General features: G+C 40.1%; 4 protein-coding genes across 7 annotated transcripts; 3 read left to right on the top strand and 1 right to left on the bottom strand.

Moving 5' to 3' along the window:
• The first annotated feature begins 5,354 nt into the window (after nt 1-5,354).
• On the top strand, nt 5,355-16,569 carry LOC147062089 (coiled-coil domain-containing protein 63-like). 4 transcript variants are annotated; one of them, XR_015066409.1, is made up of 16 exons: nt 5,355-5,655; nt 6,945-7,014; nt 7,302-7,401; nt 7,544-7,733; nt 7,821-7,937; nt 8,009-8,122; nt 8,270-8,337; nt 9,226-9,395; nt 9,522-9,635; nt 9,719-9,801; nt 9,896-10,064; nt 10,244-10,422; nt 10,507-10,610; nt 11,588-11,670; nt 11,760-13,647; nt 14,753-16,569. XR_015066409.1 is itself a non-coding variant. In XM_085914249.1 (15 exons), exons 2-14 carry the CDS (start codon nt 6,975-6,977, stop codon nt 11,664-11,666), a joined length of 1,527 nt encoding a protein of 508 aa, XP_085770375.1. In that variant the 5' UTR covers nt 5,355-5,655; nt 6,945-6,974; the 3' UTR covers nt 11,667-11,670; nt 11,760-13,779. The 4 variants fall into 4 exon arrangements, 1 of the variants encoding a protein (XP_085770375.1); XR_015066410.1 differs by having other exon boundaries at nt 5,363-5,433; XM_085914249.1 differs by lacking the exon at nt 14,753-16,569 and having other exon boundaries at nt 11,760-13,779.
• LOC147062088 (uncharacterized) lies at nt 12,207-16,727 on the bottom strand. Its single transcript, XM_085914269.1, has 13 exons — nt 15,886-16,727; nt 15,617-15,701; nt 15,466-15,539; nt 15,316-15,375; nt 14,857-14,964; nt 14,549-14,605; nt 14,333-14,463; nt 14,219-14,273; nt 14,055-14,147; nt 13,855-13,989; nt 13,488-13,589; nt 13,255-13,416; nt 12,207-13,168 (listed from the first exon to the last, which is right to left on the bottom strand). The coding sequence occupies exons 1-13, from the start codon at nt 15,976-15,978 to the stop codon at nt 13,037-13,039; spliced, it is 1,287 nt and encodes a 428-aa protein (XP_085770395.1). The 5' UTR covers nt 15,979-16,727; the 3' UTR covers nt 12,207-13,036.
• Nucleotides 16,728-16,929: 202 nt separating this feature from the next.
• On the top strand, nt 16,930-18,619 carry taf10 (TAF10 RNA polymerase II, TATA box binding protein (TBP)-associated factor). Its single transcript, XM_085914281.1, has 5 exons — nt 16,930-17,315; nt 17,711-17,874; nt 17,957-18,021; nt 18,113-18,227; nt 18,349-18,619. Exons 1-5 carry the CDS (start codon nt 17,177-17,179, stop codon nt 18,436-18,438), a joined length of 573 nt encoding a protein of 190 aa, XP_085770407.1. The 5' UTR covers nt 16,930-17,176; the 3' UTR covers nt 18,439-18,619.
• A 682-nt stretch (nt 18,620-19,301) lies between these two features.
• ppih (peptidylprolyl isomerase H (cyclophilin H)) lies at nt 19,302-23,105 on the top strand. The gene is made up of 9 exons (XM_085909286.1): nt 19,302-19,521; nt 20,733-20,797; nt 21,043-21,066; nt 21,156-21,200; nt 21,283-21,325; nt 21,516-21,608; nt 22,347-22,434; nt 22,535-22,575; nt 22,668-23,105. The coding sequence occupies exons 1-9, from the start codon at nt 19,456-19,458 to the stop codon at nt 22,734-22,736; spliced, it is 534 nt and encodes a 177-aa protein (XP_085765412.1). The 5' UTR covers nt 19,302-19,455; the 3' UTR covers nt 22,737-23,105.
• Nucleotides 23,106-23,774: the final 669 nt, after the last annotated feature.

Raw genomic sequence — 23,774 nt, 5'->3', positions numbered from 1 at the left:
AGAGAGAACATGCAAACTCTTCACAAAAAGGTCCCAACAGGCACAGATTCAAATGTGAAACGTTCTTCCAGAGAGAGCTGAACACTGGGCCACTGAACTCCAGATCAAATAAATCAATAAAAAAAAAAAAGATACCAGATGACTCAGTGCTCCCATCCATTTTGTTCATCCTTTCTACTGATCCTGCAGCAATAAAATCATCACACACTATATATCAAGGAGTGGTTTTTACACACACGTATGCTATGCGTGTAAACTTATCAAATGAACCTTATTGCTGCAATCACTTGTTATCCTGGTTCAGTATTCTGTTTGCTCAAAGAATACTCAGCGTTAGTTTCACATCCTGTTCCAGACGACACCATCTTTCAGATTCCCATGGAATGTAAAGTGCGTTACAAATATATTATTATTTTCATTATTAAACATAAAATGAATTACTCATAGTGTATTTAAAAACAACCACGTACAGTCAGTTTTGCTTAATAGAGTCAGTTTAGCTTAATGCTAACCAACAACCAATCCCAAATAGCGTTGATGTTGTAGTGTTGCAACCCTTCAGGCAGATCCTGCATTGATCTGTTCACTAATGGTGTGGTTCTTATCTGGCCTGACTTCCATGTAGCGTGGGTTCAATTCCAATGCACTCAGTGGCCAACTGGCCAAATGGAGGACAGAGGTTGTCTATCCCAACAGTATAGGTGACCTGTGACTGACCAGTCCAGGGTGTTGTCCGTCAATCTTGAATTAACTCTGATCGACTCAAACTCCCTGTCACAGTGAACAGGATACGCTGTAAAGAAAATAGATGGATGAATGGAAACAGAAGAGTCATAAAATCTTTCTTTGATGAATGTTTCAAGACTAGTGTGTCACACACATCCGTTCTGTTCTGTGCTGTGATTGGCCAGCCGGAGGTTTAGGGTGTAGCTTAAGGAGGAAAAGCTCCTTTTGGTCATTAATTAGCATTCAACATGAAATTGAAATAAAGGGGATAACAGTGAGCCTTAAAAGAAAATGTGTAAATGTCACACTGTAAAATCCACATCAGAGCTGTGGAGATTGTTGTCAGGGCGGGCCCATCTCCCACTGGTGGAGGTCAAGTCATTTCCTGCTCTGAGAGCCCCTGTGTCCCTCACAGCTGTCAGTTCAGTCAGAAAGCCAACTCCCACATTTGTTGCCTCCTTTGGTGAGCTTTCTTAGATAGGAGGCATTGCTGTGAAGGAGAAACTTCCTGTACAAAACTATGCCAAACAAGGACTTCTTTTCAGTTGCTGAGAGGCTTTTGGCATTGGTGAGTGGGAATGTTTGCAGGTGCAGATTTGTGGGATGTTTGGTATGATATGTTATCTATAATAGATAACCATCATATTAACAGCACATTTTGACAGCAGGAACCTTTGAGGAACTTGTGTATTAGTACCATGGGAACTGTAAATTTAATTACAGGGTGCTTAATTGAGCTCATCAAGTCCATTGCAGTTTGAAAGGAACACAAAACATTTAAGAAATTGCATACCAGTTATTATTCGGACAGATGTGAAGCCATCACCGTTTAACAGCTTCGGTTTTACAGTTTTTGCAAGCACGTGACGGCTCATTGACATTGGAACATTGTTGCAAGATGATGCTTAGCAAGATGTTATTCAATCCCTGAAATAGGATATTTTCTTGACAAGCCACGTATGGGACAGACCACTGATGAAAACAGCAAACTTCCATCTGGAGAGTCACAAATTTCTGCTTGAACCCTTGGAACAACATGAAGTCAGTACCGGGAGAGCTTTACAGCTCTCCAAAGTATCCGCTGAATTGAGCTTTAGTTGACGTTGAGTTACAGTGTAGACTTTCCTTGTGTTTGTGTTCGGTGTTTTCGTCAGTGGTGTTGGTAGCAGGCCGTCTGCTGAGGAACTTGTTTCAACAAACTTACTGTGGGCAGCATAAATCGTAATTGACTGTATGTGACGGACGTACAAGTTTTTCAACCTGGTGCTGAATTGCAATCTGTGACAAACTTCTTGCCAGGTGGCAATTTTACTACACCGATGGAAATTAGCGACAAATAGCCATTCACGCCTATCGACAAATTAGATCCTTCGATAAAAGTCGATAATACACAGTAGATCTTTTTAGTACTGCCAGACAAAAGAACAAATTGGTCTTGTTCAGACTTCAGACGTTGCACTGTATCTGTCTTCCATCTCAAGGTGGATGAAGGAAATGTTTGTGTTAACATACGTGCTTCATGGTAAATGCATCTGTGCTCAGTTGATATGCTGACACGGTGTCACGGGGAATTCCCTTATAGAAGAACCAGCTGTGTACAAACATGTAATAGTACTTACAGCCAGATTGCTGTTTTCAGTCTGCCCGTTATGCTTCAATTCCTTGCTGTTCATCCCAATGTGCCTGAATTTATATAAGAAGCGCAAATAGTTTTCTTTTCCAACGTTGAGTCTCTTAAGGGTTCATAAAAAAGATGTGTGGGTTATTTGTAAAAAATGAAGCTAGAAAACACACATTTATTGTATTGTGTATGAATGTGTTTGTGTATTTATGGAATTGATGAATAATGTGAATTGCCAGGCTACAATATGGTGAAACTAGGTGCGGCATCATCCAACACTTGAGAAACCCTCAAGTTCTGTGTGCTCCTTCCCACCCACAACTTCCGTCACATTGACATGGAACAATAATGATTTGATTCAAAACCTGGACAGCCTTTTTCTTCATCATATATATGAAAGTAATTTTGCCCCATTTTGTTGCCCCTTACTACAGAATGTGATTTGAAAAGTCTGCCACTTTTTTAATGCAGGGATTAAAATGCTTTTTTTTTTTTTCTTCTTTTTGTGATCGACACTGGCAAGTAGGAAGAAGCAGGAAAGAATAAAACTCCTCGGACATCTGAGTGGGTTTTGCAACATGACCTTTGACCTCAAAGCGTGAGGGGATAGAGCTCAGTTATCAAATAATCAACCGCCACCTGGAGGAGGACGAGGAGGAGGACTGGCCGAGGATTGATGGTCCCTTTGAACGCTGGCTTCAAGGGAAAAAAAAATGTCAAACAGTCCTAATTTTCCAGAGCATGAATAACTTTTATTATGGCGCAGTACAATTGTTCAGCACTGTACATTGCGACCACTGTAACATGAACAAAGATGTGTTTTGTCTGGATAAAAATATAAGCTAGACATACAAATCAGTCTGATTTTTCCAAAATAAAGTCATACATAACATTATTACATAAGTCAAAAAAAAGTTTGGTAGTCTGTTCCAAAAATGCAACATTATTCTTGTAATACAACTTGAACTACTTGTATTCTGGAAAAGATGCCATTCTTATCTTAAAAGCAAGGTGTATTCTTAAAATAGCTTACCTTTTGTTCTCCAAAACAGGATGTCATTACTATGTTCCTTACCCCCCTAAAAACCAAAACAAAAATATTCAGGATGTGAGTTTTTTCTTTTTTTTTTAATGACACGTCAAAATCATACCAGGGCTATTAGACACCTAAAGGTAGGTAGGCATAATTGGTTTAATATGTTTGCTTTATTGATGCACATGTCAAATGTACCATATGTAGGGACAAACACTTAAAAAAACATAATTCATAACAAACTATTCTGCAGACCATCAACATATGGCATGTGACCCCTGGACCACCGCTCTATTCTACAGAATAATGAGGTCATCTCTGACTGCACAGCATTTTATTAGCAACGGAGGAATTTGTGTGTTTGTGTGCCTTTCTTGCTCCGCGCTGCTGCATAGTTCACAATCCTAGGCCATGACAAAGTAAGCAGTTCCTTTTCCCTGTATTTTCTCCTTTCATTCTTCCAGCCTCTACTCCAGTTTTTTTGTCTGCCCTAGTCCCGCTCCATCATTTCCTGTTGAGTCACCATGAGCGAGAACTATTATTGGACGATTAATTCAGTTGAGAATCACCACACGCTGCCACTCGTCACAGCATGTTTCTGGAAAAAGAAGCAAAACAGATTATAAGGAACAAGTCAAAAGTATTTTTTTTTTCCCTTGAAACCTTGCTATAAAACTAAGGTGAATGGAATTAACCACACCAGTAAATGAAGATCCATTGCTCTGGGCTGTTTGATGCGTCATAACTGACTTAAGAGGGAGGAAGTGATACCATCGTGAGGTTAAAGCCCACGTTAAAAGCGTGGGCAGCATGTGCCCCCGTATGCGAGGGAGGGCTGCGGGGGGGGGGGCGGGACTCTCTGACAGTTGACTCATTCAAAAAACAGCTTGTGACTCACACTGCAAGTTCCTGAAGCAAATCAGGCACTTGTGTGTGTCTGTTTTGTTGTGAGGACTGAATGACTCCGTTAAGGATAAGACAACTCCAGTTTGACCTTTAGCTCTGTCTTAACGTGCATGTGGGGTATACGAACTGTACTTGTGTCAGATTTGACTGCAGGACCGTCTAGTGTCAGCCCACACATGCATCAAAGTTCAAAGGTCAAAGTTTGCAGTGATTTTACGGTGATTCAATTATGACATCATTGTGGTACACACCCTTTTTGCCACTGTACACCAGCTGAGCCTGTTCCTAAAAGTATCCTATTTTTAGTGTATCCTCCAGGTTTTATTTGCAGTATCCTATATTCTGTTCAAATGTCTATTTCCAAACTCATAAGAGATGTGAATTTGAAATGAAGAAAATAGCCCAAATGAGAGCTACATCATCAAACACAAACATCTCATTGACACTTCAATAGCTCTGCAAGTAATTAGGTTTTCCTCAAAAATGATCCAGAAAAAACAAAAGAGAAAAACATATTAGTCAGACATGATGTGTTCTATTAAGGCCCACTAACAATGTGCTGTTGTTTAACGTTATAATTTGACAGCAATTAAAAAGGACACCTCCCAACAGTCACTACGTGCAGGACACACGTCCTCAATGTACTTATGTTATGATTCATTTTTATTTTTTTTGTACTGATTCTTTTTTCCACCTAGTCTTACACTTACATTGTAGTTTAGTTGTAAATTTCCGTGATTAAAATATGTTGATTACTGTAATCATTGTTTGTTATTATTCTGGGCTGTTATGTTAACGTGCCTGATAAAAAAGAATAAAAAAATAGAAATAAAACGCATAGCACAAGGTAGGTGCTAGGTAGATAGATAGAATAGAAAAAAAACAGAGCCCTTGAAAAAAATAGATAAAAAGATTGATAACGATAGATAAAAAGAGAAAGACAAAACAATCCTTTTTATTACCGCACAGTAAATTCAAGAATGTGACCAATTACGTCATTCATCCGCGAGCTCTGTATCATAGTGCTATGTAATAAACACGGAAGTGAGTACACAGCCGAAGCATGACGTCACGACAGGAGCAGTTACCGAGCTTGGACATGACGACCGCATTTATGAACACCATTCACTTACTGTCGACGTACAACGTGAGCTAACAACAAAATAACCCCCCTTAGCGAGCTGGACAATAACTAGTAACTGGAAATGTTTTCGCTTTTTGGCCGAAGCCGACTACCGTTAGCCTCACGTTAGCCTTGACGTCACTACAATGACTAGGCGGACGTGTACTCCGTGGACTGTTGGACGTGATGCTACGTGAGCTAGCAACCTGAGCTAACCTGCAGGGGGAGACAAAGCAGCATTATCAGGTCAAAACCAACTTTCCCCCCCATTTATTAAACTAAAGTTAGGTAGATAGCCCGATAATTAAATAGATAAATAAATAGAGAGCTAAAGAGATAGCCATAATCTAAATGTTCTATAGTAATGCATTATGTGGACGATAATGACAAAGCACCGAATGGCCGTCGGGCGTAGCTGGCAATTGCCCAGTGGGACGTGTGTTTGGGTGCTGTTAAGACGATATTTTAGTTTTTTTTGTGCAATGCAGGATTAATCACAATACAGTACATGTTTGAAGAATTTGTCTAGAATGTTTGGTGCTTGTCAAAGTCGCATTATTTTTACATTTTTACAAAAAAAAAGAGGAAAAAAAAATGGCTGAGGAGTCATTATCATACCATCCACAATCATGGTTTTATGAAATAAATTGCACATTTCCACAACCGTGCTCAACACATTCAGAATATCCTACGAGCTAGAGCAAACCAAAATCAAAAACAGAATTTAGAATTCTGAGGACCGACATGAATTTGGTGCTTTTGTGCCTTTTAAATATGATTTGAATCAATTACAGTTTGCATAAATTTCATCTCTGATTGGCTTTGTTAGCCAGCAAATGCAAATCAATGCATGAGCTAGAAGTAGAAGCAAGGACAAATAAAATTGCATAATCTAGTACTTTAAACTCAGCCAAATGTTGACTTTTACTCAGTCTTGATCCTGCTTGCATTATGAGTGTGTTGAGCAAGGTTGTAGATATTATGTGCATGTTATTTCACAAGACCTTGAGGTGAGAATGACTTGAGTTGGGAGGTTGCTCTAGCATGCTAATGTTCTTCTTGGCCAAGAACTGACAAATATGATCAGGGCATTGGGACCCAGGGCGCTGTCATGTTTTTTTTCCGCAACTCACCTCTTCTCGTACACTGAGCTTTGGCTCATTTTGCACGCCACTGCCGTGTGTGTGTGTACCCATTCCAAAAACATGCACATAAGGTTCACTGATGACTTTTTTTAGGTGTGGATGTATACATAATAGATTGAGGGATCTAATATCGATCTCCAGTTAGTTACATTAAAATACTGAAATGTAAATGTGCCACTATTCTCGTCAAATATTCCACTGTCACGTTTGTGCAATGAAATTATATTAATATTTAATATTATAATGAATAATCTTGCCATGTCATTTCAAGTAATTAGTTTGCCCCATTGAAATGTATTTCCTGAACAGACAAAAGCTGAGCATACGTCAGGCAAAAGTGCAGTGTTTCCCAAAAACTTTGATCTAGTCAACTCTTGTGTCCTTTCTCAGACTGGAGACGCGCTCTCACTCTCATGAAACATGAGGCGATCTGCCCGAGGTCGATCACAGGAAGAAAATCGTAAGTTACCGCACACAAGGAGGTGGAACTTTGTGGCTCTTATTGATCACAAACACAATGCCTGATCAAAAACAAACCTCTGTGATTATACTGGACCAACAACAATGCAGAAGCGTTTAACTAATCACACACACTCTCCAAAAATATGCTCGTCCCTTTATCAGGTACATTATTGTGACTTGTACCTGTGGTACCAGACATTTTGCCTTATCTGTTTCACCCCAAAAAAAACAATTATAAACAATTATTTTGTATGATAAAATAACAATTTTGTTTTTTAAATGCAGCTGAAAATGACCTGCAAAAATTGAAGCTACAATATCGTCAAGCTGTAAAAGACAAACAGGCATACGATGACAAAATTCAAGCGCTCCTCCAGAAAGACAGGCAAGTGGGTTACTTTTTTATTATTCTTATCCGAAACAACTTTTATTGATCATTTGTGTCCTTGCCTCACGAAAACATGAATGCTCAGTGTCCTGTTGACTTGAAGTGCAATTTTATTTGCCTTTTTTTCACGTCTAAGCAGCAGGGAGATCCAAAGGCTCCAGACTGAACATGATGAAATGCAACACATCCTCACCATCACTCAGAGTAATTGCAACCAAAAAAAAGAAGTCAATGCTTCGTCAGATCTTAATATCCTTTTGAACAATGAGGAGAAGATAGAGGAAGAGCTACAATTGAACAAAATCAAACTAGTGGCTTTCAAAAAGGAGGTGAGAACTGTTATGGTAAAAAAAAAAAAGTTGCTTTAATGCTGCACAGTGTCATGCGAACACCCCCACCTTTGGCTTTCTTTCCAGATTATAGAATGGGAGAGGAAGTTGGTCGCACAGAGGGGGCTGACTGCACCGCATAATGCAAAATGTGAAGACACTTCCATCAAGGATATCTTGTCGAAAGAGGACAAACTATACAAGGTCAGTGCTTCATCACGAGCATCTATCAGCGTTCAAAGCCGAAAGCAGTCACGTAACATTCCTTTTTAAAGGGTCACATATGCTTCAATGAGCTGATGATTAGGAATGGCCAGTTAAAGCAGGAAATAGATACGCTGGAGATGCAAAAGGCCGAGTTCCTGCAAATTCAGCTTCAGCTGAGGAAGGTCAGTCGTGTGAAAGCTACTGTTCAAATGTTTCTGTAAAATACAGGATGCAATTGTGTTTAGCATTGCTCTAGATTGTCACAGCCGGAATGCGAAAATTGCTTCTGAAAGGCAAATGTTTGCTGATGACCGTGTTGTCTTCTCCAGGAGTTGCAATCCCTCCGCAAGGAAATTTCTGATTTGAGCGCTATGTGTACTAAAGCCAACAATGCCAGGTGAATATCTTTACATCTTAGTCGTTTCTTTACCTGTTCAACCACAGGTGCACATATGTAAATTGTTCTTTTTTTTTTTTCTTCCAAAAGTAAGTGAAGGAACTGTTCTTTACACATGCTATATATCCATCGAATCCCCTATATCCAGCTTGTGGGTAAACTCGAACCTATGCCAACTGACTTTGGGGGAGAGGTGGCCTGCACCATAGACTGGTCAATCTGAATTCCTATGAGAACAAACATTCTTTAACAATTTGGACAAATGTAGTTTTCAATTTGCCTATCGTTTTGCAACGTGGGAGGAAGCACCTTCTATGAAACTGTGTTAAGATAAAGAAATAATTTTAAAGTTGCATGAATTTCCACACGTGCGTGATAACCTTCATTGACTCATCACACCAGAAGTAGGGAAGTGGGAGCCAGAGGGTGCAGTTATCCCACTGCCTTGTAAAGTTGTGTCATGAACAAAACACAAAGGGGTTCCAGCAAACCAACCTCTTTTGAGCTGAAGCTGCTAAAAGACATTCTACAATCTACAGTATTGGATCGTCTTAAAATACCGATGTAGTTGGTAGTCATGCTCAGATAAATAAAACCTAGCGTCAGTGTGACCTCTAGTGGACACATCTGGCAAAAGCGGTTCAATTTATTGAAAAAATGACAATGAATGTTCTGTAAACCACTTTGCAACACCTCTGGTCTATACTGGGCTGATAGACTGGCCAGCAGTTCAGAGTGTACACCTCGTTGCATCTGCACCCAAAGTCAGTTGAGAAAAGCTCCAGCTCACCAGTGATCCAATGAAGGGATGAGAAAATAAGTGATGTAATGTTTAATTTTCATCCTTCAAGCGTTTGACTGTTCGTTAACCAATGTGGCGACCCTTAGCGTTACAATCCAGGTAAAGCAGAAGAAGCTGAAGGAACAAAAGGCTCAGTTTGAAGCTCAGTACACTCAAACAACAACCAACTTGGAGCATGAAATCGCCACACACTGCAATCTTGAGGCTATGGTCAATGTCAAGAATGCCGGTGATGAAGGCTCCGACCGTGAAAAAGGTGAATTTCTATTGGATGGATGGCTGCATAATAAACAAGCACTTGTCTGTCTAAGAACCAGCGTGAATATGATATTTCTGGATAAAAAGTAAGTCTGAGGGTAAATGCTCTTAAAAATTCCCACAGAGGATCTGCTGGAGCATCTCGAAAGGTTGACTCATCTGGAAGATACCATCAGGAAAATCTTGATAGAGACAGGAGAGAGTGACCTGGACACATTGGTGGAAAACTTTTTAGCATGTAGGTCCAAATTCAACAAATTGAGAAGTCAAAGTAGCGATTTTCCTTTATAAAGTATTTTGTGGGTTGTTTTTTTTCATCAGTGGAGGAGGAGATCTATTCCTTACTGAGCTACGTCAACTGTCAGCACTCGTATATAGAGGACATTAAGCATCAGATTGCTCAGGTTAGTTCTGCTTATGTACAACACTGGGTCAATGGAAAAATTCTGTTCAATTGTCATTTGACTTGATGCAACGCTTGCTCTGTTCCACCCACAGCTTTACAAGGAGAGTGAGTTCTTTGTTACTGAGCAAAAACGGCAAGCTCAGGAGCGCCAAGCTCTTCAGGCAGCCATTTCCGCCAAGCAAAAGACGATCGAAGAGCAGCTGAGCGGCTACAAACAGCGAATCGCTTTCCTGGAAAAGATTGTAAATAAGCTTACAAAAGGTACAGCAGAGCAGCCAAGCATCCGATGTGTGTCACAGACCGTGTAAAAGGACTGAACGATGTTTTTTTGGCTGATATGAAAAGCTTTGTCATGCGTGCGACAATTGGTATCTGGCAGACCAGCTTAATGTTGCTTGACCACCAAGCATACTACTCATACCCACATTGTTATTTCCCAGGTGTCCAAACATTACTTGACATTAGCTATGAGAGCACGGACATGTCCAGCACGTTGAGCTCTTGTGACGGACCTCTGGATGATCATATGACGGCATGCTTGAAGCTGGTGGAGGAAAAAGTCAGCGAGTTCCTGAATCTGCAGTCCGTTATTCTCTTCCAGGAGACCTTAACGCAGTGTGTACGTGTCACACTTTCTGGTGTAGCCTCTTGTATACACGGAGAATGCTCAATATCATATTACTCTCTGCCTTGTCACCCTTAGGACCTCGCTAGTGATGGATTTGGTTCCATAGCGGATCAATTTCGAGGGAAGGGGAACACCCCAGCAGTCAACCTGTCCACTGCAGCTTCAACCCCGCCCCCTGAGTAGGGCTTATTCCTTATCTACTTCATTAAATCAGAACCAGATGTAACAGCCAAGGACCAAATACATTAGTGTATATATGTATATATATATATAGAGAGAGACATAGAGTGGAACACAACAAAGGTGGTATGCCTCAAACGCCAATATACAAACCACCAGGCGAAACAAAACAAACTGGGTCCATTCAGTATGATGTGAACATCTACAAATATATATGTATATTTTTTTTATCAAAGTAGATGTTAATGTGAAAAGCATGTAGTTGAAAGAAGGGCTTATTTGTGAAAACAATTTGTAAAAAAAATCTTTTCTTGTGATGAACAACCTTTTCAATCTTCTAGAAAAAAAACAAAAAACCCTAGTGATTATAAGACCTGCTAAGAAACAGCTGGATCAGGTGCACATTCTTTTTAGTGTAATAAGAAAAGAAAAGCGCTTTGTGAAGGCAATCCTAGTCATCAAGATGAACACGACCAAAGACATTGTGACCTTTATACTTTGCAAAAAGTGATTGATCAACATGCTGGAACCTTTTCATCTGAGGTATGTGCTTCCAAGCTGTGAATAGGAGAAATGAAATGATTATTTGGGAGTTAGGGGTGAGGTGTTCCACTTTGGCACCAGCTGGGCCATGCAGTTTGGCAGATAAAAGCACGACCATAAAAATGAACAGAACTCTTGAGGCTCTACAGTACATGTTGTCAAAGGTGCATCAACAAATTATTATGCAAAACCTGTGAATTGTGTTCATGTTGTCGTCACGGGGTGTTGTGTTTATTTTTGGTATAAGGCTGTAACCCAAAGATAAACATTCCCAGTCTCTAGGAGAGCAGAAGAATTTGAACGTGCAAATCCTTGCATTTTTTTCAGGTCTTTTAGTTGCCCTGATAAATTTGTCTAAAATGTGTGTTTATTGATCATTTTCATGGGGGGCGGGGATACAAATTGAAAGTACTGTATATTATGTGATATGCAGAGAGGACAAAGCCCGGAAAGGCAGTCGTTCATCAAGCAAAGGAGGAAATGAGATGATGGCTTCCCACGGCGGCACTTAAGTGGGTGAGTATATAAGAGGACCAGTGACAGGAAATGTTATGTACAATGATGTTGGATTACATAGATTACTAAAATGAGGGTTTTGTCTTCAGATTCAGAAAGAAAGAAAACACGAGGACTAGGGGTCTGGTGTTGTACATAGAACATGCACCAACAATGAGCTCCTCTGCATTAGCCATTCATACTTGGATGATGGCAAATAGTGAGGCTGGTCCTGATGTGCAGATGTTTCCATGTGGACTACGGGCAGTTTTCACGCACATGTTCACTTTCAATATGGATCAGACAGAGTCAGTGTTTTACACCGGGTCCCAGATGAACTGCTTCTCCAGAATTGTGCTACTAAGCGATGGCCTGTCAAAGTACAAAACTGGACTGCGAAAAAGAAAACCGTCTGGACTTTGAAATGAAACTGTCAATCTGTAATTAACACAGTTACTTTGTGTTATGACACTTGCATTTAGTTTCAACTTGAAGCAGAGTGGATGGCAATGGAACTAAAAATAAGTTGATGGTTAGGAATATATGAGTAGCTCTTTTAGACACTCCATTTATTTTTAGTTCAACCATTATCTTGCAATTACATGGCATGTGCAAGATAAGAGCACAAGACGACAGGACAGTAAAACCTCAAAAGTTGTATTCGATAATTTTTTATTATCAAGCCATTCTGAATGTCCTGTGGGAAATTCATGATATCACCTGAGGGAGGAAGAAAAATATACTCAACAAGAAAAGTGAGGGGAAATGGATTTATGAGTGTATAAAATGAGTGGCTGGCTTCAGGATCTGATTTCTTTGAGGATATCCAGTGCCCGACAGCAGTGAGTAGTACATCTTATGTTTCGATTCTTTCTGACAGTTTAAAAAAACAAAAAAAACACTTGGTGTTTCAGAACCTTTGACTAGATCAGACATCCTTCATTGGGTCACCAGGCATACACTTAAAAAGTCAATGTCTATGTGCAAGTACAATCTGACAGTCTTCAAGTATTACTTCTCTGTCAATACGAGACTGCATGGTATGGTGGGAAAATGAAGCTTCTAATGTGCTACATGAACCACATGTATTTTTTCCCTACTCTGGATGGCAGTCTGTTTAACATTGCTCTGAAATCACACTGATTTGCCGTTTTTTTAAACTATTTAAACCAACAGTGCCGTCTCGAGGAGTCAACCAATACAACCGGTTCATGAAGCACACTTGAAACTTCATTTTCCCATCAACATCAGCCAGTTGCCATTCAAACAAATCAAGCATTAACAGAATTATAATTCAATACTGATCACAAACATATTCCAAGTATACCCAACTACACACATGATTGCTGAATAATCCTGAAGTAAATCATTATTTTCCTCAATGGTATTATTCAAGAGATCCAGAGTGGTCCATGTGAATCACCCTATTTTCCCGTCGTGATCGCTCCGCCTCAAACACCAGCAAGTGGCTCCGCAGTGTCTCCTCAGGACCAGAAGCGATAAGTGATGGGTCATTGTGCTGTGTGCACAAAGACCAAATGTTTACATGAATTATTTGAGCATGAGATTCTAAAAAATGACACTCATGAGAATCAAAGAACTCACAGTCACAGCAGAAATGAAGGCGTCTATCAAGCAGTAATCAGCTTGAGAGTGTCCGGACAGGCCAAATTTCACAGGGCAACCCACGTTGGCTACATATTTGGTGGCTTTCTGGGTCAGAAAGTCAAACACACGAATCTCGTTGTCTTTGAATGACAACTCTCCCTGTAAAGTAGATTGTCGTTTTGATGGCGAATGGATTTTGAGTGATATATGACAATTGAGGTTCTTTGTACCTTGCTGCCATAGATGGTTGTTTTACGTTTGCAGATATCCTCAGTGAAAGCCACCATAGAAAAGGCTGCAGTCAGACCACCTTCAAACTCCATGTTAACAACCTAGAGGAATAACAACAGGACAATTCGTGTGATCGGGAGCAGGAACCCTTTTGAGTTTGTAAGTGGCTAAACACAACCTGAGACCTCTTTTTTTTAAAGTGTTGTTTACTACCGACTAAACTGCTGCTTGCTGTGAAGTGAATTGAGTTCACCACCACACAGGAACTCTTACCTCATGTTTTTCTTCTCAATGGGGGGCAAAAAAAAAATTGCCTGACCCCTGTTTCAAGTATTGAACCTCAGCATTTCAAGTAGAAGGTTTAACCTGATTGCTGCAGACGTCGTTGTCGCACTCGTAGACACATCGACCGTACGGTCCAGTCCTCAGAGCCTCAGTTACGGTCTCGATGTCTGGCAAAGAGTTGGGGCAGATGACTGACACTGGCCAGCCGACGTGACCCTAAAGTGGAAATAGACATAAACCGACATCCAGCGTGCAAAATGAACATGTCCTACAACGCTCACCTTTTTCACTCGGTCCAGGTAGATTTTGCTTGCCGAGTATGGACAGGTATCTTCAACTGAACAGTCCAAACAGCGATCACTAGCCCCTGTTGGCTAACGCGACATATCTCACACGTACATATAAAACTTATTACATTTGAAGCTCCCCATAAGTGTAAGAATACCTTGTTTTCTGGACGGAAGTGGCTGACGAAACCAAATGACGTCACTTTCAAACACCTGCAAGAAGAAAAAACTGCAATGTCATCCATTCCTCCTTTTGTGTCTAAACGTTTTACCTGCGTGTTCCGGCCCATTGATGTATCAGGTCAATATCGTGGCATGATTTGGCCAAAAGAGAAAAAGAGCTCTCCGCCTCATTCCTCCAGTTTCCACGAACGTAGGCATGAGCAAAATGATAAAAGCCGACCTGAAGAGAGAGGTGGATCGCGTATGTGTGTATAGGCATACACAATTACACATTTTGGGGAAGTTTATTTTTTAATCCTGCTCACTGGCTCCAAGTGCTGAATGTGGATCACATCACCAATAACATTGCTGTCAATCAGCTCCTGGAAAAACAGGAATCAATTCCATTTTTAAAGACAAAAAAAAAAGGAATTACGGGGCAAAAATGAATACAGTTTTTCATTCAAATTATACTGAAGATTTTTTTTAATGTTAATTATAATCAGTTCTATTTCGTCCTACCTACCCAGGTTTCCAACCTGCTCAGCAGAAGTATTCAATCGACAATCAATACCCATATTTAGACCTACTTGGAAAATGCTTTAAGTGAGAGAAATTCCAACCATCAAATCACCTTTATCCTGCGGATAGTGGGATCGTATCGTAGTACGTGACCCACACTCAGCATCACACCACTCTGACAGCAAGCCTTCACAATCTCCATGCAATCTTCAGCTGTTGTCTGACGTCACAAAAAAGGTGCAGCAACACATTACAGCAAGATGCAAGTGGGAAAAATTTGCAGTGGTTGCCCACCAGAGTGCATTGTTGTTGTTTCTAGTGTTCATTTTAGATTTCACATGATGTAATTCATGCGTATAGACAACCTCATTGAGTTCTATTATGCAGGTGACTCGAGAAAGTGCCTTTTCCTTCAAACCACATGGTTTATAACAAAGCATTTTTGCTTATGAGCCTAAATATGTTGTTTTTTTGGGAGTGCAATTCAAATTCAAAGCAGACCCAAGTGAGTTTGTGATGTGTGACAAAAATGATAGTTGGAGACCAAAGCAAACATTCACTTGTCACTCACAGCCATTGGTTTCTCCAGGAGAACATGGTAGCCCTTCTTTGCAAAAGCCACTGCAGGCTCCTGAAAAACAAAAACATACTAAAATGATGCAAAAAAAAAAAAAAAAAAAGGATGTGTAAAGAAACCAATATAAATACTGGTTTAGTTGACCTTATGAAGGCTGTCTGGAGTGCAAATTATAACAGCGTCTGCACACTTCTCTCTTTCGGCTAAAATGCGCCAGTCTAGGAAAGGCAGCAATGTAATATGGAACAAGGCATACATACATCACTGTAAGGATTTCAGCGTGCTTCAAGCTCACCTTCACACAGGTTTTCCTCTGCAAGCTTGTACAGTTGTTTGAACTTAGTGCGGGCAAACTTCCTGGGATCAGCTACTCCAACAATCTGCAAAATAATATCGTGGAATTTCTCATTGCTGCGGCTTTAGATTTTATTTCATTGAATGATTTCTCAGATGTAATCGAATTGGAATCAATAAGCAATTTCAGCAAATTTGTTAAGTCAGCAATGTGTATTAAATTGGTAGCCCTTTCGCATTGATTATAATTGAGAACGTTTCCTGGTGTACCTTTGCACGATCCGGGTGGATGATTGAATAGCGAGAGTAGATCTCCCCTCGACAACCTGCTCCAACTACGATGAGCCGGACAAGTGGACTCATGTTGATGTTCCGCACTCCTCTGTGCCAGGCAAGGCAGATTCTTCTGAGCAGCGTTTGCTGGTATTTGTTCTTTTAGAATCGAGGCTTTACTTAGGGAATTTGTGCTGACTTCCTTTTTCAACTACATTACCACGATCAACAACAACAACAACAGAACCTTGAAGTTGTCAGTCACAAGCCCCGCCCTGTTGCATTCAAGAGCTGCTGCGAATTGTCAGGTTTGGTTTGGAAATTGCCTCTCAATAGTGTATTCGTCAATCTGTTCATTTTCTATTCCGCGTATTTTTGTTAGTGTAGGAGATTGTTGAATGTAAATAATAATAATAATAATAATAATAATAATAATAATAAACACTGTCAAACAAATATGTAACACCGACGGGTTGATTATTCTTGCGGTTTATACTTAAAATGTACACACTTCGTCAAAATAAACGGACGCTAAATACTTTATATAATGGTTTGGTACCTGTGGGTTAATACACTCATGACATCAGAAATAGTTTAGGTGTTATTGAGTAATTAAAAAAAAAAAAAAAAACCGCTTACCACGAATGTGGCAATTGCACTCGTGATGTCAATCAACTGCCTTTAATAACCGCAGAATAAAAATCTTATTCGGGTATTTTCGGTTAAGTTCGTCACAGTCGTACAACGAAGGTCACATGACGCCATTTGTGACAACTTTAATGTACTTAGTACTTTATATCGAGTGCGAACTACAAAAACAACATATTACAACAACGTGATCTTATGTTCCTTGCAATTTTTTAGTCTAAACAATCGATTTGAATCTGGACCTTCTCCCTGCAATCAAATTGTGTGTCAAATAGACCCCAATACAGTTGGTGGCGGTAATGCGCCTGCTTACTGGTTAGCCAACGAACAAACACATTTCAAAGAAGAAGAGGCAGCAGAAGAAGAAGAAAAAGAAGAAGAAGTCTAGTCGGCTACAAACATCCGCGGTCATGTTCGCAAGCTCGTGACTCCGATTTCGTTTCGTTGTACAAGCGCTTAAAGTAGCCCAAGTGGGAGCTTCTTATACCTCAAATGTCTCTTTGAGAACTCACAGGACTGGACGTGTGGGCTTTTGAAGCCTTCTTTAACTGCTCGCCAAGAAGATAGTAGCTGACTTTTGAGCATTAGCTAGCCGCCAAGTTGTTTCCCTCCAAACTGCGAAAACGTGAACAGCATCGACATGAATGTTGACAACGCCAACCAGTCTGTGACCACCGGAATTGCGTCTAACGCCACGACGTCTTTAACTTCAAGCAATTGTACCACAAATGAGAACGCGGCGAGCAATGTCGGCAGCATCCCTGCGGTCGCCAGCAATGGTAAATTGATCAAATTCTACGATCATTTGAGAACACTGATGACATTTTGCTTCCCTTCGCAAATCGTAAAATTACAATCCTAGTTTCTTTTTAGTCATTTTATTACATATTTTACTCAGTAGTATGTATTTTTTGCGTCGTTTTTTAGACGCAATGTAACCTTGGCTCACGAATCAGTTACAAATAAACATTGCCTCGGTTCAGCATCAGTTTTGCTTTCATACTCAGTGCGATTGTCATTTGCACCATACGTCCCTTATCTAGCCGATACCAAGTGACTCCCACCACCTCTAATTGCGATCCGTAACTTTCTCTGCAGTATATTATCAAATTGCAGTAGATTAGAATGCTTCTTTTGTATCTCTGTAAATAAAACACATTCACCTGTCTTACAGCTTCGACTCCAACCCCTATGGTGACATCATCGTCATCATCGGACTCATCTGTACCCAATGGAGTTTATGTTCCAGGAGGCATCACCAATGGAGACATTAAGCCCGCCGTCTCCACAACCCCATTGGCTGACTTCGTCATGCAGCTGGAAGAGTACACTCCCACGGCGAGTCTCACTTTCTCGCCTTCGGTCTTTATAAAGTGGTACAAGTCTTTAAAATTAAACAACAATCTTTTCTGTTTGTCAGATTCCTGATGCAGTGACAGGCTACTACCTCAACCGGGCTGGCTTTGAAGCATCTGATCCAAGAATGTATGTGTTTTTGGAAAGTGTTGAAAATTCAATGTGGGACAGTTGTACCAAACTGAAAGCATAGTGTAAGCTTATTATTTTTATTTTTTAGAATTCGTTTGATCTCCCTGGCCTCGCAAAAGTTCATTTCAGACATTGCCAACGACGCGCTGCAGTATTGTAAAATGAAGGGGACTGCGTCAGGAAGCTCAAGGAGCAAGACAAAGGTTTGTTTCTTCATTTCCCAATGTACTTTGATGTGCGTTAAAAATGAACGTATATGCATATGCCATTGTTTTTTTATCCTAACAAATTGATGTTCTAATGTTTTGTCCTGTTCATTTGTAGGATAAGAAGTACACTCTGACAATGGAGGACCTGGCCCCTGCTCTCGCAGAATATGGCGTCAACGTCAAGAAGCCCTACTACTTTACATAGATGCGTGTTCCTTTTGCATCATCTAGTTTTAATTCTTGGCTAACCTGCTAGTTTGTCAACATGCTCATTTTCAATCACATTGCTTTAGTGCAGTTTTGAAATCATTGTTTAGTTTTGGGTTTCCACCTTTGACTTTTTTTGTTTGTAAATGTACGTTTTATTGTATAAATAAAACCCTAAAGGTAAATGTGTGTGAGTTATTCCATTGTTCAAAATGGGATTCAAAAGTTGAGCTGAATTGTCTGAACAAGCTGAGTGAGTGTTTACCTCAGTGTATCTTCCAGATTAATATCTGAGTAGTGGTTTATAATAATGTTGATGTTTGTTAATCAGACTTAGTCATAATTTTGAGTTTCATCCATCCAGCTAACCAATTTATATAGTGCTTATCATTAGGGTTACTTGAGCCACTGTGGACAGAGCACAAATAGAGAACCATTAACATCTATAGACAATTTAAAGTCTTCAAGGAACCTAATATGCATGTTTTTGTAGTGTATGCATACAAAAAGACAACTTTACTAAAGTGTTTGTAGCTTTACAAAGCAGATGTGGGGTTTTTTTCTGTCATGTTTTTTTTTTTTTTTTGTAGAGGCCTTCTTTGTGGTTACAGTGAAATGTGCAATTCTGACATACCGCTCCTTGAGTTGTTACCATATGCCAGAGATGTTCATCTCTGTTACAAGAGACCCACAGCCATGCATTTTTTGATGTCACTCCATCATACCTGAGTCAACCGACCAGATCACCAGCGAGCTCAGAGGATGACTAATAACAATCCCATTCATTTCAATCAGGTTAGTTGGAAGAAGAAGAAATCCTAAAGATCCGGGCTCGCTGCCCCCGAGGCCCAGTTTTAGACGACCCTGCCTTTTGCGTTTTCGTGCAGTTTGTCCCTAACGGCTTGCAGTAACACGGCTTTCCCGGGTTTCCGTACGAGTTTCCGGTTGTTCAATCATCTCTGAACGAGTGTCCACTGTTTTTATTTTCCTCCTAAAAGGCATTGAGGTGGTAATAATGTCCGTTCAAGCGACGAACCCCAACAACCCTATTGTATTTTTTGATATTACAATCGGAGGACAGGTGAGTTGTTGAAAGACTTTCTTGACGCTTGTGCACAACGAAGATGGAGAAACACACGTGAGGCACACCGTCAGTCGGTGCTAAAAGGAAGTTAACAATTTAAAACACGATATTCAAACGGCTCGATGTTTATTCTTCTTTTTTCAAAGATAACATATGTGCCGGCGGAAGTTGATCCAAAATGGGCACCTTATATCGCTCATATCCTCTCGTAAAGGGGTCGGCGGTACCACACCTAGGATTCGATACAAAACCATTTTTTGTTGCATTCAATGCTCCAACAGTGCTGCTCTGGTCCTAATGAGACCGAGTTAACATGAGCACATCACCCATACTTTGTACTTTGTACTGGTTCCTTGTTGAACTTTGCATCTAGTCCTGTTTTATTATTCACCCTCATCGCTGTCTGCGCGGTGCAGCCATATACTATCTCCCCATCGCTGTCTGCGCGGTGCAGCCATAAACTACCTCCCCTATATTCCTTAACCTTCTACCTTAGCTAGAACTTTGTATTTGACTCCTATGTCCATGCAGCCATCGGGCTCAAGTCCATGGGCATATGGGCCTTCATGTCCTATGAATTTTGGTCAACATCAAGGTGCATTGTTGCCTTCCCGGCCTTCTTTTAGGGCTTGTGCTTGTCGAGAAGATGCTGCTAGCAATAGTCCCCTTTTAAACTCCTTGTTGGCACTGCCTTTCAAGGATGTCTATCTAGTTTAGAGTTATGCACAATGAAGTGTAACGCTCAATGCGGAATGAGACATGCAGTAGCTTCTGCTCATTTATTGAACATTTCCCAATTCACCGTAGTCTCAGTCCGCTTCCAATCCAGCATTTTACATACTCTGCTCAGTGCTCACAAAAAGGTTGAGATCCCGATAACATTTGCTAAATTTGGCCTTCTCCAGAAATTCTAATGCAGGTTCGACTGATGTCGTAATGTCAACAGTGCGTTTCAATGGACGCATCACATGACCGGAATAGTCAGAGAAAAACATAGACGTGATCGATATTTGTATGTGTTGTTGTTTCATACATGTTACAGTATCAGTTGTTTGAGGGTTTGGAATTACTTTGACATCAACTGTATTTCACATTGTTTTGTCAGTATAGATATTTGAATGTTTTTCCTCACATGGATTGTTTCAAAAGATAAAAGTTTTGTCCCATGTCCCATCAGCTGTTTACTCAACATTTCCTCTACATTTCAGGATGTGGGGCGGATGAAAGTCGAACTTTTTGCTGATGTTGTCCCAAGGACGGCCGAGAATTTTCGGTATGTTGTGATCTTAATCCGAACATCGTTTTATTGTCTTTTCAGGAATCCCCCCCCCCCCCAGCCTTCAGATGAACTAAATACTAATTAGGGCCTTACAGCGCTATATTTTGCTTTTGTCTGTGAATAACAGAGAGGGGAAAAAAAGTGTGTTTAAAAATGATCATTCAACATACTAGGTTGGCGTGGAAAATGATTGATATCCGTCAATATCGTACGACTCAAATTTTCATCATTTCTTGCAGGCAGTTCTGTACTGGAGAGTTCCGGTAAGGAAAAATCTACTATAAATGTTACTAATGTGTGATCATACAAGGTTGCTTTTTATGAGATATTAAAATAAATATCTGTCTCACAGGAGGGACGGTGTACCAATTGGTTTCAAGGGCTGTACATTCCACAGGTTTGGATGATACTTTGTATTTGCTGTTTTACTGAACAAAGTTCATCGTCTGTTATAACGTACCCCATTTGTTCGTTTACAGAGTGATCAAAGACTTTATGATCCAAGGAGGAGACTTTGTGAATGTGAGTAAATGTCAGTAGTAGAATAGGCACTGCATTTACAGGCCACAAAGTGCTACAAGTTGTTTGATCTCTTGTGCTTAAAAAAAAAAAAAGCAAAGTAAAAAAAATGTATGTATGTATGTGCGCTGGGCTCCTCTAAAATTGTAAATGGCCTGTTTTTTGTGAGTTTGTTATGCGCTGTTTCTTCAAGGGTGACGGCACTGGCATCTGCAGCATCTACAGAGGTCCGTTCGCAGATGAAAACTTTCGACTCAAGCATTCTGCACCTGGTCTTCTATCCATGGTATGTTGAGTTCTCTTAGTTTTAATTGCCCATGCCTCTATGGTGCCCTCAACAAAATAACATTTGGGCGCCTGTTCATTTCTGCCATTAAGAATAGTGATCGTTCATACGTTTATTTGAAAGTCATTGTAGTGTTGGCAGTGTTGTTTATAAACATAATACGTGTAAGTGTGAGGTGATTGCACTTGTTTGACTTCCAATGCATTGAGGTTTCTCTCACTCATAATTGTGACATGCCAAAGTTTCAGTCCCTAATCTTTATCTTGTTCTCAAAAGCTGAGTTGATTGCAAATCCAAAGTGATGCAACACTGCCACCTAGAGGGATCCGTTAGCCATTACAGTGGTTTGATAAGTGAATTTCACAGACAAGCTTGGTGATACATGTCTGTGACAGGTAATGGTTGGCTTGACCAATGTAGACTAAATGTCGTGAGTGAGTCAAATAATTTAATTGAACTCCAATAAGGTCATAAAAAAGTATTTGCCTATGCCTTAGCAGCTTCGATGCTGACGATGCAGGTTTGAACCTGGTTCAACATGTTCTCCTCCTAAAACGGTTTCAATTGAGATTCTATTTCATTGACAAGCTGAACTTCCGGGAGCCTTTTCAAACATCTGTGTTTGTTTGTAATCTGAATTTTTTTTTTTTTTTTTTAAACACAGATGATGGTAAATATAGAATTCTGTTTGTTTTGGAGATATGAAGATTCTGCTGTAATCATTCGTTCTTCTTTTAGGCAAACAGTGGTCCAGGAACAAATGGTTGCCAATTTTTCATAACCTGCACTAAATGTGACTGGTTAGATGGAAAACATGTTGTTTTTGGTGAGTGTAACTCCACAAAAATGAGGACTTTGTATTTATTTAAAGTTTGAAAAGATATATTTTTCTGCATGAAAATGTGCCTTTAATATTCTTATTTCAGGTAAAGTTGTGGATGGATTGCTGATCATGAGAAAGATTGAGGTACTATACATTTGAATAGAAATTGACTTCACTCAAGTCATCTCTGTATGTATTTTTATTTTAAAATTATTCTTTATCCCAACCTCCAACAGAACGTTCCCACAGGACCCAACAACAAGCCTAAGCTCCCGATCCTCGTTGCACAGTGTGGAGAAATGTGAAGAAAAATCATTCTGTACGCATGAAGTTACAGTATGTCCTATTTGTTTAACCTGCATAGTGTTTAGTGTCTAATTTCACTATGTGTAAAACCCACAGATTCAGCCCAACTTTGTATCGTAAACAGGAAATAAATTGTTTTGCTTTTTAAAAAAAACAAAAAAAAAAAAAAAACATTTTGGCACTTGCATCTCTCTGTGTGTCTGTGAATAAAATTCCCAATTTGCAATATTAGTGAAAACACCATACACTGTTAGAGAAGGTTGAAAATGTGTATTTTGTTGTTGCATCAGAGCTCACCACAGCGTGCCGCCACATTTGCAAGATTCATATGATACACTTTTAATAATATATTCATGGATGAATTGTCTACATTAAATTCAAATACTTTCAAATAGCCTTTCTCTTCATACTATTGGATATACGTTATCAATATTTTTGATTACAAAAAGATATTTAAAATATTGCACTTCTAAATGTATCTTAAATTGATTGTCAGGCACCTTTATTTTACTCCAAGGTTTCAGTCCTTTTGAATGGCAAGAATGGGGGGGGGGGGGAATGTAATGTTTATACTGCAAAGAACATTGTGTTCCCAGTTTTTTTATTGAGCCCGTTGCCAGCGGGTCCCACCCCCACGCCTTCCCCACCAACCCAAATTGAGAGTCTCAAATTGTGATCATGTAAAAAGAAATGGGCTTGGATGACTATTTGTGTTTGAAGTGAATTGGTGAGCAATGATCCAGTGATGTTGTTTCACACATTTAAAACCAAGCGGAATGAGTGAGAAATCCTCTGCTGAGTTGTCCCCCCCCTCTTATCCCAGCTATCCATACAAATCCATGCTGGTCCCCCTCCCCCATCCATGCTGGCTGTTCTGCCTTGGACCTCGTTCCGCTGGCACAAAAGAACCCTTTTAGATGGGGACTGTTCTTATGGAGGCTGGAGGAAGGATTTTCTTTTCCGTCGTGCGTGCGTGTGCGCGTGTGTGTGTGGCTAAAGAGATTGTGTGGCGGCTTCATGGGGAAGCTTTCTGAGGT

This window comes from Syngnathus leptorhynchus, chromosome 1 (genome assembly GCF_054491065.1).
Source record: "Syngnathus leptorhynchus isolate UIUO chromosome 1, UIUO_Slep, whole genome shotgun sequence".
In the NCBI taxonomy this organism is placed as follows: Eukaryota; Metazoa; Chordata; class Actinopteri; order Syngnathiformes; family Syngnathidae; genus Syngnathus; species Syngnathus leptorhynchus.
The sequence above is the reverse complement of the archived record's forward strand: the minus strand, read 5'-3'. Positions and strand labels throughout refer to the sequence as shown.